The 20944-nt window shown below is 57.0% G+C and overlaps 2 protein-coding genes across 2 annotated transcripts in view; one reads left to right on the forward strand and one right to left on the reverse strand.

The window, feature by feature from the left end:
- The window catches only part of CACNA2D4 (calcium voltage-gated channel auxiliary subunit alpha2delta 4), an 83965-nt gene that overhangs the window by 22512 nt on the left and 40509 nt on the right, over nucleotides 1–20944 (reverse strand). The window contains exon 26 of the mRNA XM_037513275.2: nucleotides 19898–19975. Within this exon, the coding sequence (XP_037369172.2) occupies nucleotides 19898–19975 (78 nt within the window). The remainder of the gene's footprint in view (nucleotides 1–19897; nucleotides 19976–20944) is intronic.
- On the forward strand, nucleotides 963–16490 carry LRTM2 (leucine rich repeats and transmembrane domains 2). Its single transcript, XM_037514606.2, has 5 exons — nucleotides 963–1104; nucleotides 7540–7736; nucleotides 8261–8393; nucleotides 10834–11424; nucleotides 14061–16490. Exons 3-5 carry the CDS (start codon nucleotides 8336–8338, stop codon nucleotides 14513–14515), a joined length of 1104 nt encoding a protein of 367 aa, XP_037370503.1. The 5' UTR covers nucleotides 963–1104; nucleotides 7540–7736; nucleotides 8261–8335; the 3' UTR covers nucleotides 14516–16490.

The raw sequence follows: 20944 nt of genomic DNA on the forward strand, positions 1-20944 counted from the left end.
CTTGGAATATCAATTTCCCCAACTTCTTTGTCCTGATTGGTTGGTAAGGAGCCTCCCAGATCTTGAACGCCAGTTTTCCCCATCTAGATAAGAGTGGGGAACCAAAGGGGCCAGGCCTGGTGGGGCGGGGCTGCATTTGCCCCTGGGTCCTCCAGGGCTCGCCCCAGGGTGCAGGCCCCAGGCTGTCAGCCTGCTGCTCTGCATTGCCCCCTCCTCATGGGGTCATGGAGGCTCAGTGGCCTGAGAGGCCAAGTACAACACTGGCTTTGTGCGCCTCAGGGTCCCTTTCTATAGGACCCCCTGGCGGTCTAAGCACCCTCCCAATGTCCCCTCTGCAGTGAATCACCCTTTGACAGAGGGAAGGGGTTGTTTCTCCTCCGCAGGCAGGGTAGGAGACGCTGCCTGCATATCTCTGAAGAGGACACAAACCCAGCTTCCTGGGGGCCCTCCCTGTCCTCTGGATCCCGCTCCTCTTTCCCCAAAGGGAAGGGAGAGAGACAGAAGAGGTGCGGCCAGCGGGGCAGGGAGGGCTGCGAGAAGCACTGGGAAGGAAGATGGAGGTGCAAGATCAAGGAGCCTTCCTCTGCCTGGCGTTGGAGCAGTGAATCCAAAGGCGCCTTTTCCCACCGAAATGTGAGCATTGGCAGGGTGAGCGCTGCCCTCCCGACTGCGAGCGCCTGGGGGTGCGCGCGCCTGTGCGCGCCGCGCCTGTGTGTGCTCCTGTGGCTGGCATCACAGATGTACCCCCAGCTGTCACTCCACTGCTCCGTCTCTCTGCTCGAGCACGCCACGCGCTCGCCTCCTCTCGCCTTCCGCCCCTCTCCTCCCCGGCTCCCTCCGGCCCTCCCTCTTCCCTCCTCAGTTTATTGTTGACCCAGCAGCCCGGCCCCCTGGCAGCGGCGCGGCAGCGGCAGGCATTCCTTCTCCAGGGCTGCGAGCTGCGTGCTGCGTGCCAGGTCCCCGCTCCTGCAGCATCGGGGACGCGGTGCCCACTGGCGCTGCTTGGCAGCGCTGTCTGGATGGCTCCAGGAATCCCAGCAGGAGCTCAGGGACCGGCTCAGGCTCAGAACGACTTGGTTTGAGGAGCTGGTGAGGTGAGGAAAGGTGAGTAGGGAGCTGGTGGGCAGCTGGGGGTCTGGCATGGGGCTGGGGGGCTTGCCCGGTCTCTGCCCTGCAGGGAGCTGCTGTTGCCTCCTGTCTGGGTGCAATGGCTGGAGCCGGGGAAGTGCTCAGGACCAGACGTCTGGGCAGCTCGAAGAGACTGGACGCAGGGAACTCTCACCCCACGGTGTTGGGGACAGAACCCGGGATTCTGCGGAAGAAGGGGGCAGCTGGGCAGGGAGAGGCGGAAGGAGGGCCGTGGTGGTGCCAGATGACAGGTCTGGGTGTTGCAGAAACCAGTGCCTGAAGCCAGGAGCCCTGGGCTGATCGCATGCCTGGCTCAGCACAGGCAGCCCGAGGAACTTGGGTGCTGTGGAATACGGGGTGCTGGGGGCATGGGACCTGGGGTTGGGGGGTAGCAGGCATGGGAACAGACCACAGGATCCCAGCCTCTTTGCAGGACGCCCTCAGTGTGGGATTGCTGACCTTCAGGTTGCTGCCCTTGAACGAGGGTGCAAAGAAACCCTTCCCCACTGGACACGGGGCCACACCGCGGAGGGCAAAGCCTCCCTGGTGGGGGCGTGGCTGGGGGTGGATGAGGGAGAACCCCTGAGGTCCTGCGTCAGCCTGCCCGAGGTCAAGGTGGGGGTATGGAACCAGGTATATGAAAACTCTCTCAGGGGGCCCCCCAGATACACACCAACCCTCCACAAACGGGTGAGGAAACCTTCCCTGGCTGGGGGTCTGGACTCAGGTTAGGGGGAGTACATGTTACACAGCCACGCCAGGCCTACTCGGTTTCCTGGCCCAGTGGGGCACAGACCTCAGACTTGGAGTGGGATGGGGCTCTCAGGAGCCTGCAGGCCCACTTTGACAACGCAGGAGAGGGTGGACCGAGGGAGGCCTGGCTTCCGGCTGCACCGAATTTTCCCTGAGCCCTGCGGTCTGTGGCTCCAGGGCCGGTGGCGGTGAGGCTGGCACCTGGCTGTCAGGGTGCGTTGGGCATTGCCTCTCTGTGACTGGCACCGACACCCTGGCAGCTTAGATAACTCCATCGGCGGGGGGGAGGGGCGGGCAGGGAGCACGTGGAGACGGGGCGGGGGAAGTCCAGCCAGGAGGGAAACCCGCAGCAGCTTCCTGCCGCCAAGAAACGCTCGACTCTTCCCATCCCACTTCCCCACTGGCACCGTCTCTGGTGTTGCCAAAAGAGGAAGGCCAGGAAAACCATCCTGGGGGTGGCGGGAGAAGGAGAGAGGTTTCTTAAGCAACCGATCTGTTTTCTTTGGGGCTTGGCTAGAAGCTTTGTCTGGGGCCCAGAAGAGCAAATCTTGCTCCCATTTTCCAGGAACCAAGACCGAGAGAGAGGCGATGGCAGGGCGGCCTTGGGCGGAGTGGGCAGCAAGAAGAGGGGGGCTTATGTGACGGTGGGGTGTCTGGAGGAGGAGGGAGGGCATTGAGCAAGGCTGTTCTATCATAGGGCCTCCATCCCTCCAGCCCAGACAGGGCCGCCTCGGTCCCTGAAAGTCCACAGCCCGCCGTTCAGATCCCGGCCTTTGGGGTGACGCAGGGCTCATTCATTGCAGAGAGAAGCTCCCCTCTCATGAGGACTGACTCGGGGGGCTTTTCTCTTCCACTTCTCAGAGGGCCTGTTTGGGACTGGGAATATCTGACAAGGAAAGCAGAGCGCGGGAAGCAGGGGGTGAGAACGGGGTATGCAGTTTAAAATGAACCAGGAGGGTTTGCCTGTTCCAAGTACAAATATAGGGATTTGAAAAGCTGCTTCCGCGCGGCCTAGACAGTGTGTGCTCTGGGGGTGACGGGCGGGGAAGGGGATCTAGACTGTTTCCTGGAAAAGCCCGAAGCCAGACAGGTGGTGGCAGCCGGAAAACCCAGCCTGGACAGCAGTTCTGACCCACCCCACCCTCTCCAGGCCCTCCCCACACACGGGGCCCTCAGATGACCCTCCTAAGTCCTGCTCAGCCCTCCTGGGGGGACAGCACCAATCCTGGCCCTGTTTCTCACCCCCCTGTGGCCTTTGCCTCTGCAGAATGATAGGGGTACAGAGGAAACGAAAAGGTATGAAAAGGCCCTTTTCATTTCTAAGTTCTGTGAGTCCTCCAGGCTGAGGGGGACAGAGCTGGCCTGAGTGAGGGACCCTTGACTAAGAGGACCTACTAGGGAGGAGCCCCAGGCTGGGTGAATACAATGTCCTAGGAGTCAGGAACCCCCAGGTGGAGGCACAGGGGGTCCTAGCTGGCCTTGACTCGGGAGGGTGAACATGATAGAAACCTCAGAGCGAGGCTGGTCCCCAGGCTTGTGGTGGCTGCACCAACCCTGCTGGGAGGACTGACCTTTGTCTCTGGAGAACTGGAAGGGACAGAAGTGCGAGGAGGCCAGGGCCAGGTGCCCCTTGAGGGAACGGGAGCTGCTCCTGGGGGGGCTCTGAGGCGGGCGCTCCAGCGGGAAGCAGCTCCCACCCCCCAAGTCTCCAGGGGATGCTGCACCCACTCAGCTCGGCAGGAGCACGTGGAACCTTCTGCTCCTCCTGCTCGCCTCCTGTTCCATCACTACCTCCCCACCCCCGGCTTCCCCGGAGCTCCCAGCCCACCCTTCTCACCTCAGCACCCAACTCCCCCCAACCCCAAGGTTTCTAGAAAGCCCACTCCAATCCTCTGATAAGATCTGGCCCAGACACTTTTCCTCACTGCATCTGTGATGATACTGGAAAGACGGGAGGCGGGGAGGGGCCCTGTCTGGTCTCTGCAGTAGGAGGGGTGAGAGCACCTGTCTCTTCAGCTCCGTGAGACAGTGGACATGGAGCATCCTGTAAAGTGCCATACAAAAAGGGCTGCATCTCCCTTTTGCTGCCTCTTTCTCTCTCAACCAGCAGCCTCTGCAAGTCAGTACATGGTACTCGGAGCCTGTTAAGGCCACTGAGTTACTAGCTGTGTCACCAGACTGCTGGGGCACAAGGCTGTTCTCTTCCATTGCCTAATTTGAGGTGACCTGCTAGAGTTCTGTGCCTCAGTTTCCCGCATCTGCAAAATGGTGTTCACAATTATATCATCCTAGGAGAGCTGTTAGGAGGACCAAGAGTTCCACTGTGCAGGTGTCTGGGACTGTGGGAATCGTTTCTCCTCACACAGAGGCTTCTTGAAGGAGGTGCTACTGTCACTACCCGCCTCCCCTGAGCCCCCAGGCTCTGCCACAACCTAGCTGGTGCCTGGCCTCCAGAGACAGACCAGCATGGCCTCCTGGGTGGCCTTTGTCCCTGTCTGGGAGAAGCCAGTTCTTCTGGGAAAGAAGTGAGTAGCCCAGGGCTTCACAAACTTGAATATGCATATGAATTAAAACACAGATTCTGATCATCAGCCTGGGGTTGGGCCAGAGACTCTGAGTTTTTAGGAAGTTCTCAGATAAGGCCCATGCTGCTGGTCCAGGGAATACACTTTGAGTAGCGGGAAGCTAGAGCACAAAGCCCATATATGGGGTTCTGGGGGGCGAAGTGTGCCTCAAGAATATGACTTCTTTTGGCTCCCTGGCTCCACCTTCCATCCCTGGTCTTCAGCAGAGCCAGAGGCGGCAGCCCAGGGACCCCTCTGGGGCAGGCCCCTTCTCTCTGGAGTCTCTGTCTCTGGTACTGGGACCAAAAGTCCCGTGAAGATCAAGAGTAGGTCCAGTAAGCACAGGCATGGGACTAGAGATCAGGATCTCCCACCCCCAACTCTTTTTCTGTTCCCCATTCTCCACCCTGGGTGGGGACTTCCCTCCCAGACTGTGTTAATTTATTCCAGCAGCCGGCCAGCGCCTGCTGCAGCAGCTGCTCTCTGAGCTTCCTAATGTAGGTCACCCCTTTCCTAATGAGGCTAGATACTTCCGGGGGCAGGAAGGGGTCCCTGGGTGGGGGGGTGCAGGTGGGCAGAAGGCCAAGGGTTTACGCCTGTCATCTCCCTGAGGGTCGCTGCTGCGGTGTCCGAGGAGGCAGGCAGCTCTGCAGGGGGCAGACTCTCTACCCGGACCTGGGGTGCGGCTGGTGCTTCACCCATCCAGAGATCCAGGGTGAGCAGTGCCCGCCGCCTCTCAGACGATGTATGGGTCTGTGTTTTGGCGACCTGCCTGGCTTGTTTCTAAGGTAATGCCCATTCCCTGCCGGTTTGGGCCATCAGGACCTCCTCCCAAGGCCACCGTCTGACTAATTGGGGCTTGATGGTCACCCGCTGGCTTCATTACTAGGGGTGACACTGGGGCCCGGATGGTTGGGGTGGCAAAGAGGAGCCTGCTCGAAGAGGAACCTCAGGTGGGAACCAGGCTCGGGTGAGTGGGACTCTCCCTCCAGCTTCCAGACAGGAAGCCAGGACAAGTGGGAGCAGGGCGTGGAGTCTGCAGCCCTCTGCACAGAAAATGTCCTGGGTTAGGGGCCCCTGAGGGTTTTCTCTAGACCCGACTTCTAGGCTGGAGGTGCCCCGTACACTTGCGCTGGGAGCACGCGGGAACCGCTGGCGGCCCAGCCTGCTGCCTGAGTGCTGGCATCTGAGGAAGGAGCTGGAGGGCTGCCAGCAGGCGTGCGTGTGCGCACGTATGTGTGTGTGTGTTAGCACGTGCCTCGCTGCACGGCTCTCTGTGGGTGTGTGTTTGCACCACGTGCAGTGTTGGGAGCTCCAAGCACCCCTCTCGGTGCACACATAGGTGTCTCCTACAGGGCTCTGTTGAGTGACAGTCGCCAGGGAGTGGACGAGCATCTGGCTCTGAAGGCCTGGCCTACTGTGTAACCTTGGGCAGTGCGGTGCTTGAGAGGCTGCTGACCTGTCTAATTTGTGTGGGTGCTGTGAGCCCTGGCACTGAAGGTTCTTGCTGGAGCGAGATGTTCTGAGGGTCAGGGCTGGAGGGGGCCGAGGGTGGCAACCTCATGTGTGATGAGGCCTGTGCAGCTGTGTGCGTGTGCGTGCCCGGCAGGGGCAACATGAGTGGCTCCACAGGCCTGCACAGGCACAGGAACACAGTGCTTGGGCGCAAGGACCAGCTGGGTGTGAGGTTGCTGGACCAGGAGACAGATGCTCCTTCGAGGTGCTGCAAGCTGAGACCCCGCCCGCAGAGGAAGGGGCTGGGGTTTTCTCGCCTCTGCCAGGGGCTCGTGGCTAGGAGCACGCACCTGAGTTACCCTCTAAGGTGATGCTTAATATAGCAGATATTATCCCTTAGGCTGATCTTCACAGAAATTCCACCCAGTAACTATTACGGTCATTACTTCTGAGATGAGAAACTTCAGGCCCAGAGAGTTTACAGGGTCACCCAGCCAGGGAGTGGCTGGGCAGGGCCCTCTATGACCTATTTGAGCCTGCTGGGGCCTGGTCCGGGGAGAGCAGCTGGAGGGGCCTCTGAGCTGCTCAAGTGTCTCTCCTACTCTCAGCCTAGGGAGGGGGGGGGTCCATCCGAAAGGCAGCTGGGGACGGGCCGCTCCCCACAGCCCCCATCTGTGCCCTGTTGCTGTGACCCACGCTGCCAGCCCCTGCCAGGCCTTGATGACATGGATCCCTCCCAAGGTGGAGGTCAAGGGAGAGGAGAGGCCACTCAGGGCTCAGACAGAGGCTCCTGGCTCCAGAGCTGCTGCCCTTGGGGGAGAGAAGCTGCAGGACATGCGGACTGTGCTGCAGCAGGACCCGAGACGCCTGAGGGAAACCCGCTTCCCCGAGGCCGAGCTGTCAGAGCTGAGTGCAGCAGCTCCTTCCACCTCCTCAATTGCAGGCTTCTTGCTGCCATTGGCTCCCCGGGCTCCCAGAATTAAACAGGCTGTGGGAGGGGGAGAGGGGAGGCTGCAACCAGGAATTACCCAGGGATGAATCTGGAAACCCAGGAAGGTCAAACATTCAGGGGCAGCCAGGAGCAGTGGGCGGGAGGACCGTGCCCTTTGGGAGCAGGTGGGTTGAGAGGAACGTGCCCTTTGGGAGCAGGAGGGGGTTCAAGGAATGTGCCCTTTGGGAGCCAGTGGGTTGAAAGGAATGTGCCCTTTGGAAGCAGGAGGGGCTGGGAGGACTGTGTCCTTTGGGGGTGGTGGGGGGGGGCTGGGCTGTTGCTAGAGTCCTTGCTCTCTCCCCACCCCGCCCCTTCCCATTCCTTACCTGGCCTATGCCAGCTGCGGTGACAACCACATCAGTCCCTCCTGCTCTGCTCCCCCCCTCCACCCCGCCCCCTGAGCCGAGCCTGGGGTTGGAGAGTGGAGGCTGTGGTCTCCGTCAAAGGGCTCTCGGCCCTATCTGGCAGAAAGTGGGGGACCCTCAGAGGGGGCACTCTGTCCTGCCTATGAGTCACTGGATTGAAGCAAGACGGGTTCTCTTGTCCCCTCTGGAAGAGAAATGTGCTCTCCGCACCTCCTGGCCTGCTCCCCGCCCTCCTGCTCTGGAATCTTACCCTCGTCTGTGTCCCTGTCTTCTGCCTGAGCAGCTGCTGCAGCAGGAACCCCTGAGCTGATGAGTCTTATTATAGACCGGCGGGCGGAAGACGGGGCGCTGCAGCTCACCTCCATGGTAAAGGTGGAGGAGAAGCAGGAGGCCACCCGGCAGCGACAGCGGGCCAGGCGCCACACCCCACCCGCTGCCTGACTCTGCGGAGGGCCGGCCTCTGCCTCCCGGGGGGCCATGGTAAGAGCATGCGGCCTCCTCCTGCCTTCCCACCCGTGCCACGGAAAAGCCCAGAAACAGAGGCGATGCGGCGCTCGGAAAGCATTTTAGACACCAGCAAACCGGGAGGCGAGGGGCAGAGGCCAGGAGAGGCCAGAGGGGTTGGGGCCACCGGCGAGGTCACTGCAGGGGCTTCCTGCATCCACAGCGCAGAGCTTGGGCCTGCGCCCCAGGCCCGAAGGCTCCCAGGAGAGCCCCATGGCCTCTCCACGCCACCCCCAATCACCCATGGGAGGCTGAAGTTTCCTGGCCTCTGACCCTCATGCCTCTTCTCCCCCCTGCCCCGGGGAATCATAGCCGAGAACTGGGGAGGGAAAAGGCTGAGTGTAAAGAGACACCGGGTCCTCTCCTTAACCCCGGGCTGGAGCAGGGCCTCGAACGCCTGCTTTGCCTCAGTGTTCTCTCTCTCTCTCTCTCTCTCTCTCTCTCTCTCTCTCTCTCTCTCTCTCTCTCTCTCTCTCGCTCTCTCGCTCTCTCTCTCTCAGGACTGACAGGGAGCACACGCCAAGGGGTTCGTCTCTCCCCAGAGGTGCAGGGCCTTGGGAGCCGCGGCAGTCAGCATGCTGGCCCCCGGAAGCGGCCCCGAGCAGAGGGCCATGCAGTGGCGGCAGATCTCCTGTGAGTAAGGGGGCTGGGTGGCTGGGGTGGCCTGGTGTGCGGGCTGCATTCCGGGCTGCAGGGAGGTCTGAGATGCATACCTAGGACGCCCACTGCCTGGGTGCGGGGAGCAGGGGAACAGGCTTACTCGCTACAGCCCTTCCTGTGGTGCCTGCATCCGGGAGCCAGAGAAAGCCACGGCTGAGAATGTCAGTGGTTCATGCAGGCCACGACAGGGTGTGTCTCCCTCTTGCCTGTGTGACCCCTCAGCACCCCCACCTATACGTCTCAGCCTGTCGCTCTAATCGTGAGCTGCCCTCCTGTTCTGCCTCCAGCACTGGCTGGGTGACCCTGGAATGTCCTGTTTCCTTTTTCTCAACCCTGAAATGCAGGGACCTAGGGGCTCCCGGGATGCAATGCTGGAAGCGACCTTAAGCACCCCATCTAACCCCTCCTTTTGCTTGTGAGGAAGCGGAGGCCCCCCATTTCTCACAGGGACATTTTGGAAGTGGTCAGGTGAAAAAAGTGCCAAGAATTCTCTTTATTTGAGATAAAAGGAAAAGGTCAAAGAGGAATGGTTTGCCTGGGGCTACGAGGTGAGGCAAGAAATGGTCTCCAGCGAGGGACACCATTTGGCCTGGCTTCTCCCCTGCGTGGCCGCTGTCCTGCAGCTGCCCCACAACATCAGCAGCCTGAATTATTCACCGCAAGAGAGTGGCTGATCCCAGAGCAACTCAGATCCCCTTTCAACCTCATTCTAGAATCACTCAACACCTTGCAATACAGGACTATGTTTCCTTGTCACCAGAGCTTTTCTTCCACCCTCAATTTCTCGGGAGGAGGGGGCAGGGAGGCAGAGGGTTACTCTTTTGAAAATGCTTTTCTCTTGTTTTCCTGTCACTTCCTCTTCTGGGGGGCTTCTAGTTACGTTGATCATTTTGAGAGGGAAACTGATGGGTTGAATTTTTTTTTGTAGGGGAAGTGAAATCTGAAGAACATTGATTTTCAAATCAATGAGGAGGAGAGGGTCGTGGGTCAGGACCCCCTGGTGGTACATGGGCTCAGAGGAGAGGGCAGAGGTGGCAGCAGGGGACCCCAGGGGGCTGGGGGTCTCTCTGGGCTTTCGGGCCGTGCTTGAGCTCATTTCCCCTTGAGAACAAAAAGGATCAGGTGTCTCTCTCTGTCATTGATCCGCCAGTTGTGGGGAAGGGTAGCGCCCCATCCTGTTCCTTCCAGTTCTGCCCTTGGGGACATCAGATAACCAGATATCACCCAGAGGGTCTCGGGCACCGGTGTCCCTGGGAGGCACCAGGCGGGCCTGGCTGAGCGTCAGCCCTTCCCCAGCTGTGGTCGTTCCTCTGGGTTGAAGGGCTGACTTGCTGGGGATGAAGTGTCCCATGCTCACTTCTTTTCCCCTCCCCAGTGAGCAGGTTCTCTGATACTTCAGAGACAGTTAAGGAGGATTTGAGCACTCTTAGGATTGCTGCTGGACAGTGGGATGAACGGCTCTGTTATGAATGTCCTCTGGGGGATGCTTCTCCCAGCCCTTCTGAAGACTGGGCCCTGTGCTGGCTGCTCAGAGAGATCCTGGGCAAAACATGGATGAGGAAAGGAATGCTGCGAGGTCCTGTCCTGCAGAAATGCTGCCCTGCAGCCCTCAGGAGAAGGAGTCCAGGCTCAGGATGTGGATGGCTTTAGAATGGGAATAACTATGGACCATGTCTTGGTCTCCTGCTTTGCAGTGGCTCATGCCCAGCTGCTTTTCGATGTGGAAATGGAATAACTGTGCATATTGTCCTCATGAGCCCCACTGTGGCCTCTGGGGTGGGCCTGGGCTCTTGGTCCCCACACTCAGTTACTGGCCCCATCTTGGATGCAGGGCTCATGCAATCTGATAGCACCTAGGAGGCCCTTTTGTGCTCTCCCCTGTATGCACGGCATGTCTCAGCCTCGTGCAGCTCCAGGTGGAGAAGAGGACAGAGGGTAGAAAACAGCAGTGCGGTGATTTTCTTTTGGCAGTGACTATGGGAAAGGAACATGGGACATCTGATATCCTTGGAGCCTTTATTTTGTCAACTTCATGATGTCAGAGCGTCCCAAGCCCCCTAGGAGATCAACTGTGGGAGGTCCTGTGTGCTGGGGCATCTGTGTAGACCAGCAACACTTGTCCTCAATACAATCTGCCATATTCCACTAAAGCGATCTCTTTGCCAGATGGGCTGCGAGGCAAGGGGCCCTGCTGACACTGTGTGATGTTCATAAATACAGAAGTGTTTCATATTTGTTAATTATATCTTTTTATGTGGTCAATAAATGTTTGTGCCTTGGTGGTGGCTTATGCCAAAGGAAGTGAAGCCAGCCAAGAGGCTGTTACGACATGAACTAGAAAGGAGGGGATAGAAGCAGCAGGTGTTAACCCTGGCGTTCTCTTCCTACCTTTCTGCCTCCCCCCGCTCTCCAGGGATCACCTGCTGGATCACTCTGTATGCCGTGGAGGCCCTCCCTGCCTGTCCTTTCTCCTGTAAATGTGACAGCCGCAGCCTGGAGGTGGACTGCAGTGGCTTAGGCCTCACCAGTGTGCCGCCAGACTTGCCTGCTGCCACCCGAACTCTCTTGCTCTTGAACAATAAGCTGACTGCCCTGCCAAGCTGGGCTTTCGCCAACCTGTCCAGCCTGCAGCGGTTGGACCTATCCAACAACTTCCTGGACCAGCTGCCCAGCTCCATTTTTGGGGATCTGACAAATCTGACAGAGCTACAGCTGCGCAATAACAGCATCAGGACCCTGGACAGGGACCTGCTGCAACACTCACCCCTGCTGCGCCACTTGGACCTGTCCATCAACGGCCTAGCCCAGCTGCCCCCTGGCCTTTTCGATGGACTTCCAGCTCTACGTTCCCTATCACTTCGTTCTAACCGCCTGCAGAACCTGGACCGGCTGACATTTGAACCCCTAGCAAGCTTGCAGCTGCTGCAGGTGGGGGACAATCCCTGGGAGTGTGACTGTAACCTGCGTGAGTTCAAGCACTGGATGGAGTGGTTCTCCTACCGAGGTGAGTACGTCTGGTCCTTCCTGGACCTGAGGAATTGGGAGGATCACTCTGGTTCAGCACATATTCTGGAGGCTGGGCGTTGAGTCAGGGCTGAGGTCAGCGGACAGACGGGGGTGGCCCTTCCTCTCCACCAGGCCCAGGCCTGCCTCCAAATGATCAGCAGGGCAGTGATGGGGTGCTACTTTTCCCCTCTGGTATTGCTCTCCTATTGCCTCTGTGTCTTCAGCCCTGCTTTCTACCTCTTTTCTCTTTTAGACTGACTCACTGTAACTTGATCTCACTTTGGTAGGGTTCATGAGGGAACTCGAAGACACAGCACAATTTTTTGTGCATCCCACTTTGTACTCTTTTGGGAAACCCTCAGCATTGGAAGTAGGGAGAAATCCACCCTTCTTACTAATACTGTGATTCTCTTAAATATTCAACAGTTCCAGGAGTGGGAATATGATTTAAATTCACAGATAAAACCAAATAGGCATTTTGAGGATGATCCCAACATCCTTTCCCAAGAGGTATTGTTATTAAAACTTTTAATAAGGAGCCAAATGGTTTTGGTTTTACTTTCTCTCCCCCACTTTGCCCCATTTTTTAAACAGGGAGAGTTCTATCCTGGCAAAGCTAGCATAGTGGTGAAAGTGCCAGATGTGGGTCTGATTCGTGGCCCTGCCCATTACAGCTGTGTGAGCTTGAGAAAGTTGATTGACTTCTTTGTGAGGACCCTCCTCATCATTGTTAAATGGGGTGAATAAGAATATCCACCTCATAGGATCATTCTGAGGATTAACCAGTAATGCACGTAAAGTGTCTTGAAAAGCACTCAGCATACAGTAAGTCCTCAATAAAACTTATTTGTTCATTCGCTAGTAGCAGTCACAGTATTAAGTGGGCTTACTAAGACACAGTTTGGTGCCCAGCATGAAATGGATGCTCAATGAATGTCTTCTGAATGAATGAATCATTCAAAGCTCTGTGAAAATAATGCTAATGCTTATCATTAATTTTATTCCTTTCATTCTACATCTAGTCACAATCTCAATTATTTGCATGATATTTTCATGCGTTAGTTAATGAAGAAGATTTTATAAACTATAAAGTGCCATAAAACATGAGTCACTGATAATGTCTCCCATTCTTATAAGTAAGGAAATAATAATTAATACTTGCAGAGTTCCAGTTTATAACTATTGTTTCAAGTACATTATCTATTTTAATCTCATAGCAGCCAATTGAGATAGCTGTTCTTATTTGATACCTAAGAAAACTAAGACTCATAAGTAATTAAATAAGTCAAATAATTTGCAGAAGATAAGACAGGCAGGACTCAACCTCAGGCCTTTGGAGCGGGAAGACTTTGTCTGCATCAGCACACCCAGCTCCTGTGGACACAAAGGTGGCCCTGGACATGTCACCGGGTGTAAGATTTGCTGTGGGTCTCAGGTGCTCAGAACTCAGGGGGCCTCTAAGCCGAGTACCTGCAGATCCAGGTCAGTGTTAGAAAATGGCCTTGTTCTTTCACAGTCACCAGGAACAAAAGGGCAAGGCATAGGCATGCATGTTTTGGGAACTTTTCAATAATAGAGTTGTTTTCAACCTTGTACTCCTTAAAAAAAGTTCCAGGATGCTTTCATCAGCTTCCTGGGAAGAGACTGAGGTCTATTGTTGGAGGAGATGGAGGCAGCTGGGCTGGGAGAGGGGATTGGCAGTGACAGTGGCTGGAGGCCTCGTCTACTGACCGGGAGTCTTGGGCTGCGTTTAGGTTCCACTGAAAGCTGAACTTTCACTTCCTAGGGGATGTCCAGGCAGCTTCTTTTCCTTCATTCCCTCCAACCCTGTGCACTGTGCTCGTATCTGCATCCCATCCCAGTCCAGTCTGGCTTCACCATCACTGCCCACACCCCTCAATAGCCCTGTCCCCCTTCTATGCCTCATGGGCCTCAGGGACCCCTCCCAAGTTGCCTCTGCAGTTAAAGATGCTGTGTTTGGGGTGCTGAGGGGGCATCACTGGAGGTCTTCTTAAAAAGGAAAAGGACAGCCAGCATTCCTCCCTGGCTGTGTCCTCCCTGATCCTGGGAGATGCTCTTGGGGAACCAAAGGTCCTGCATGGAGGAGTGGTGGCTGCAGCAATGGCTTTTGATTTCTGTCCTTTCTGTGAGAGGGAAGAGCCCTGAGTCGCGAATAGCGCCCTGGGTTTGCAGACAGGCCGATGAGCAGGCAGGCTCCGGGGAAGCGAGCAGGACTGGACGGGCAGGGCCCTCGGCTCTCTCTGCACTGCCCCTTCTCTAGCGCCCGCACCTGCTACCACTGTCTCCTCCCGCGGGCAGTCTGGCTCTGGAGAAGGCAGTCTTCACTGGAATGGCCGTGTGCTTTCTACACAACGGATAATGAGCATATTCCTTTCACGTGGCTTCGGCATGGATTAGATGGCCTGCTCTCTGGTCATCTCCTCCCATGGCGCCAGGATCCAGACTTGCTAGTTTCCCTCTTCCGATCTCCTACTGATGGGATTCCAGGGCTGACCGCATTGCTGTTAGAAGCTAGTCATTCTGGCCCTTCCTTTCGGGGACCTGGGGATGGGGAGAGGAGTTCAGGTGTTGGATGCCTGCTCAGTCCCTCCTTTTTTCCTTCCCTGGATGTAGGGGGCCGCCTGGACCAGCTTGCCTGCACCCTGCCCAAGGAGCTGAGGGGGAAGGACATGCGCGTGGTCCCCATGGAGATGTTCAACTACTGCTCCCAGCTGGAGGAGGAGAATAGCTCGGCTGGGCTGGATATTCCTGGGCCACCCTGCACCAAGGCCAGTCCAGAACCCGCTAAGCCCAAGCCCGGGGCCGAGCCCGAGCCAGAGCCCAGCACAGCCTGCCCCCAGAAGCAGCGGTACCGGCCGGTGAGCGTGCGGCGGGCCATCGGCACCGTGATCATCGCGGGCGTGGTCTGCGGCATTGTCTGCATCATGATGGTGGTGGCCGCCGCCTACGGCTGCATCTACGCTTCCCTCATGGCCAAGTACCACCGGGAGCTCAAAAAGCGCCAGCCCCTGATGGGGGACCCGGAGGGCGAGCATGAAGAGCAGAAGCAGATCTCCTCTGTAGCATGAAAGCCCAGTCCCTCCTGGCCCAGGTAGGCAGGGCAGGGAGAGCACGGAAGGGGTGGCTTCCACAAGGCTGGCCCCGCCCTTCATCCCAGCCCCGCAATGCTACTTCCTCTGCAGCCCTCCAGCAAGCAGGCCACAGGGCAGCTGTCTCCATGAACTTCCAAGTCTCCTCGGAAGCCTCCACTATGCTGCTGCTGCTGCTCCTTTCTGGGTCATCAAATTTTTGGGACATTTGGGGGAGCCCCCTAAGCCTCTGGTCATGGGGAAGAAAGGGTGTGTATGCAAGTGGAGGCTTCTGGACGCAGCATCCCCCTGTTGGCCACCTGCTGTGGACGTTGTCGCAGCTGGGTGACCCTCCTTCCTCTTACTCACCCCTTCCTCATCGGCAATTAGGGGGTGGGGAGGGAGGAAGTGATATGGGGGCCAGGTGGCTATTTCTGGGACTCTTCTAAGCCAGGAAGAAATTCTTAAATTCCTTTAGGGTGGAAGTTGGGTTCAGCTTTCAATTGCTGGTACTAACGTGCAATCACACCAACCCTGTCATCTGGCCCCAGCCCTAACACCGCGCTGTGAGGATAGAGCTCCGTGGCCGAGGCATCCAGCCCCTGTATCTGCTCTAGACCACCCAGCCACACTGCTCCTGGGCTCACTAATTCACTCTCACAAGCTCAGAGCATCACCAGCACCATCTCATTGAAAAAAGTCACACACACACACACACACACACACACACACAGTATCACATGGAGACAGAGGTCATGGGAACTGGGAACTTGGGAGCAGAGTCATGTCTCCCCTCGAATCTCTAGCCCTCAGACCACAGAAACTTTTACTTGCTTACTGGAATCTTCTCAAGTCAACAGGGGGGAGAAGCCCAAACTAATACCACAAGGATTCCTCTGAGATCCTCTAAAGTGGGCCAAAGTGGTGCTGCAGGATGAGACTGCCCGTCACCATGGTAACCCTCTCACACCTAACCTGCTGGGTTTTCCAGGGACACGGGCCCAGTGGCCTTGAAGCTGCAGCATGTGTGAATGGCAGCCTCCCAGAGCCCAGCCACATACCACTGGGCTGCCTAAATATGCCGTCACTGCCAGGCCCGTGGGGCACACACCCATTCACTCCTGCAGCCTGCAGCCCGAGAGTCATGCTCTGTACTCTCACCCCTCCATCCTCAGCACCTCTGGGCCCATGACCCCGGGGAGGGGACTGGCTCATGCTCTGTGACTGGTGGCATTCTGGGGAAGTGAGTCGCAGCGCAGAGTGTGGGGGCCCTCATGGGAGCTCCCAGCCTGCCAGCAGACCCCAGCAGCCCCATTCTGCTCAGAACTTTCAATTGCACCTGGATTGGGTCCGAACCTGAGCCTGGGCCAGAGGTCCCGTCTGTTCTTTATCTGTAACCTACACCAAAGGGGCAGAAGTGTCTGCTGGCAGGGCTGTGGGGGTGGCAGGGGAGAAGAAAGTTGTGCAGGGCTTTAGGAATCACTAGTCTCCTTTTCTAGGTCTGTCCCCCCTCGTGAGTCTGATGTCCGGTGAGTACTAGGCCTCCCTCTGCTGGACACCGGCTTTCCCATGGCTCTCAGAGGGCTGGTTTCCGGCTCGAAGAAAACCCAGAACATTGAGAACAAGGGTTTGCAGAGGAACAGGGCAGGTCCCCCTCATCGTGCACCCCTTAGCCCTTCCACCTCACAGAGAGGTGAACGGTGAGGAGGGCTGGATGCAGGGGAGGCACGGAGGGAGCCCCCACAGGCTGCTTGTCAGGCTGCTAACACGCCCCCCACGCTGTCTTCTGCCCCAAGGCTGGGGCACAGTTTTCTTGGCTTGTGGGCTGAAGCCAGATCTGGGGATTTTCTAAAGGGAAAGGGGTAGGGGCGGGCCTTGTCCATGGTGGCACCTTCAGCAGCCTGAGACAGAAGATTTTTAAAGGCAAAATTATATTTCTGGTTTGTTGTTTCAGAAGACCAATAAAGACTGTATTTTCCTATGTATTTCCTGGTTTCCTTGGGCAGGCAGGGATGTGGGAGCTACAGTCACTTCCTGCCTCCTCATCAACCTGGGCAGCTGCCCAGAGTGCTGCTGGACTTCCCCCTGAGCTCCGAGCTCCAGAGACAGACGAGAAGCCTGCCGAGGCCCTGCTGGGGCCGGAGGGGAGGGCGGTGGGGGCCGCAGCGCGGAGGGCTAAGGCCTGACGTCTGTAGCTGCAGCCAGCTCTCCACGCACTAGCCTGCGGGATCGATGTTTCACGGGGCAACAATGTGCTGTGGGGGTAAAGAGGGTGATCTGGAGACCCGGCACTTCTCTGGGTCCTGTGGGAGCTCATCGGCCTGGCAGCCAAGGGTAGATGCCCTTGAGGGGTAGGCCCATCTGCCCGAGGCCTCACCTCACTGTAACTCAGAGCAGTGCAAGGGAGAATTCTGCAGACTAGGTTTTACCAGCCTCGCTGAGTTCGGCAGGGTTTGAGGACATGGAGGAGCCCGAATAACTTGTTGCCATCCTGGGTTTCAGATGACTTTAGGGACAGGCAAACAACACCCCGGACTTACAAATATGTTCCCTGTTAAGGGCCCAGCAGTGGGGAGTCAGAATTATGGAAGGGGGCAGCTGGGACTGAGGGCAGAAGAGGAAATGAGCAACACAGCAAGGCCTCCCAAACTTGGTAACCCACCTCCAGGGCTGGGTCAGCCTCTTGCTGACCATTAGTCTTCTTAACCCCCTGGTGGCACAAGAGGTTAAGACGCCATGCTATGAAGCTGTCCACAGCCTCTGCAGGATGAATTCCATCCTCAGTCAGGGAGCAACCCACATGGCGCAGCAGACCTGACTCACCCGCTGCTCCCCTCAGCAGTATATTTCAGTCAATCTGCCTGTTCTGTGCCCCACTCTGTCTCTGGTGAATCCTCTCAACCCCACACCTCTGGCCTGTACCCCAGTTCTTGTATGCACAAATCAATAAATATTAAAAAGAGAGAGAGAGAGAGAGAGAAACAAGAAGGAATTTTCTCCTTCCCAGGAGTGTTCTGCTGGATAATAGCCCAGCAAGCCAGGAGAAAGCCCCGGGATAAGGGAGCCATCAAGGTCCCCACTCTTCGAGTTGAGTTGAAGTCCTGGCAGAACTGGGTGGCCCAGCTTTCCTAGGGGGTGAGGCACTTGGGGCTGCTCCCCTGTGTCCCTAACAGTGACAGCAAACTTGAGATACCACTTCCCAAAGACCCTCCATGGAAGCAGGGACAGAGCTCTCATCAACTGGCACAGTTCTGGGTAACACAGGGAAACAACCTTCAGGTTGCGGCTCTCGCGTACGCATGGGTCTGGAGGCAAGGGAGCGGAGCCTTCCTGCTGCTCCAGACAGCAGGCCCAGCACAGGGCTTAGGGCGAGCTATGCCATTATGCTTGGCCACACCTGGCCAGCCAGGCCTGCAGGACATGCAGAACTGAAAATGGATCCTATCAAAAAGGTAGCTGTCTAGAAATTTTATATCAGCTGTTGGTAAATCACCTGCTTAAGAGATGACCATGTTCCCATCCTCATTCATTCATTCATTCATTTGTCTGTCGGAGACTTGCTGTCGCACCCACACCTGCCTGGCACAGAACTGGGTCCTGTCACTGGGCCCAGTGCCTTCCCCTTCCTTCTCCCTTTGCTCGGTGCCCAAACATCACACGTGCAGCGCACCCATCAGTCATGAGCCCACATCACATGGTGCCACCACTTCTCAAGGGATGAAATTGCCAGGACAGCAAACAAGCTACCTTCAGTTACAGGCCCCACTCTGCCCCAGGCTCAGAGAGGCTGAGCCAGCAGCCAAGAAAAAATAATTGCAAAAGGAGACTCTCCCCCCAAATTAAGGTATAAGGTCTGCAGTGCCTCATCCTTTCCCTATCACATCTCTGCACCCCAGAGCATCAGAACGATTGTCTGCAGTGAGTTAAACCAGAGGCACCAGGACACAGTTTCTATGGCAACCCCTCACGGCTCTAATTCCGCTCTGAGTTAAAAATGATATCAAATAATTGGAGAGCACAGGAGAGCACAGCCGGCAACCTGACCCTGTGTCTCTTCTCTTTCGTGGACTTTCAGATGTACAGGAGTTGGGAAGGCCTGAGTCACAGAGGGAGCTGAACAGGCACGTAGAACATTCTCTAGGGAGACAAGCTTGGGGTGAAATTTTGGCCTAGAAATGGGCCTCAGATTAGCACACTATGGACTAAGGATGAAAGGCAGTGCAGATGCCAGGGGCCCTTCCGATGGCTGTGGAGGTGCTTCCTGCAGACTGCCAGAGATGCCAGCGCTTCTTAACCAGGGCGCTGAGCCACGTGAGACCCAGGCTCTTTCTCTTGCTCCTCTGGCCCTAGGGTGGAAAGCAGCCCTGGCCCTGGCTCAGGACAGCCCTGGGCCCTCCCTGAGGCAGGAAGACAGAGTCAGAGGACTTCTGCTTGACTCCAGCCCACTTGCCCCACCCCCTTTGCCTGCAGTTCCACCTGGTGAGAGAAGATGCACAGATCCTGCCTGACTGGCCACTCCCGCTCACCCCAGCTCCACCTTCACCTGGCGAGCGGCAAGGAAGCCAGACAGACGTGGGGGACGTTGATGGCTCAGGCTTTAGAGCCCACTAGATCAAACAACTTTTGAGATCATAGTGGGTCTGAGGCATGGAAGCTGCAAACAGGTGGAGGAGGCCCCCCACAGGGCCAGGCACACAGGCCCCAGGCGAGAAGCTCGGAGAAGCTGCCAGTCAGGCCCCACTGTCATCACATTTGTGTAAATTCCAAAGCAAGGTAGTGAATTTGGGCCTTAAAGAGAGGAGACTGCAGTTCAAATTCTAGCTGCAGGGGTTTGAGCAAATCACTTTCCTGCATCTCAGTTCCTTCATGTGTCAAACGGGGCCCCCCAAAATGGGCTCCTTGGATCACCCTGAGGGCTAAGAGAGAATGTACCTGGGGAGGGTGAGAGGGTGGGGGCGGGCAGCATCACTAGCACATATGGAACAGATGTCTTGAGCTCTAGCCTTTGGGTTTGAATCACGAGCCCCGTTCTCTCTTCAGTGGGCCCCAGCGCCCAAGCCGATGGAGGAGAGATGCAGAAAGGACCCTACCAGACCTCCTACCCTTAGAAAGGAGGTCTGGGCTGTGTGGCCTTGAGCAGATGTCTTAACCTCTCTGGGCTTCCTTCTACTCAGGTCAAAGATTCTTTTAGGCCTCAGGCCTTACAAACAAAACATTCTTATAAACAAACGCACACTCTCCTCCTCAGCCCCGCCTGGGAAAACTTAGAGTTGCACGTGGGCCCTGCAGACCACACGCAGGGCCTCCTGCTCTTACAGTGGGGCTTGTCTTTGACACTGGCTCACAACCTCCTGGCGTCAGGGCACAGAGGGCAGCTCCTACCTGCGGCGATGGCTGTCTTCTCATCCACCGTCACGGCCACCGCTGTGCTCGCCGTGACAGCCACGGGCTCCCCCAGACCTTCCGGAGAAACAAAAATTGCCAAGTCACTTTCTCGGCACCAGTGTTTACGGGGAGGCCGAGAAGGCAAGTATAAAAACCAGGCTAGGGGTCTTTAGACTTCTGGGGTGGCTCTGTTATCACTGACCACCGTCTCTGCAGGACCCCTCCGAAGGGTCAGGCGCTGCCCACTGTTCTGTACAGATTCAAACCTGCCAGATAAACCTGGTCCCTGGCCACCTGGGCGCTGCCAGAGTGATTAGGACACTGCAACTTTGCTCTGTCCCAGGGCAGCAGACCTGCTGCCTGCTGCCCCCTCCCTGGAGCTCAGGGACCCTGCTGCACTGTCCTCTGGGCACAAGCCCCACTGGAGAACTTGCGTGGTGTCCAGCGATCCCTTCAAGTGGAGGAGCGGGCTGTGTTCCCGGGCTCAGTGGTGGCTGATCCTGGATTGTCCTTCATTAGTCAGGAGGCAGGTGACCCTGATAGCCGCCTTCGGAAGCCAGATGCTGGGGCCGTGCTGGCTTGCAGGCTGCTGGCATCTGGCACACCCGTGGCACTCCATAAATCCTTGACGAGGCCGACCTGCCACCCCCACACCACAGCCCCCAGCCCCCGTGACAGCTACTCTGGTGGGGCTCTCTGCCAGGCTCCCACGGTGCAGGGGGCCTTGGTGAGTTCGTTTTTCTACCTTTAGCAGAATCAGGCCCCCAGAGGCGCAGAACTCAGTGGCAGTTTCTGTTCTACGTTTAGACAGAGCTCTCTGACTCTGGGGTGGTGCAGGCTGGCACCTGACCCCCAGCTCCTTCATTTTCATCAGTCCAAGGCCCTGGGTTAGCTTTTCAAAATACTCTTGTCTACGGTCAAATTCTACTGGTAAAAATTCCAAGAGAAGCATGGAATTTGATCATGTGCCATTGTGTTAGAATGTCTTTGTATCAAATATTGCTTGAAACAAACAGGTTAAGAGACTCTTGTGTGGAGACAATA

Source organism: Talpa occidentalis, unplaced genomic scaffold (genome assembly GCF_014898055.3).
Source record: "Talpa occidentalis isolate TD23 unplaced genomic scaffold, MPIMG_talOcc4v2.1 talOcc4.16, whole genome shotgun sequence".
NCBI classification, from domain to species: Eukaryota; Metazoa; Chordata; class Mammalia; order Eulipotyphla; family Talpidae; genus Talpa; species Talpa occidentalis.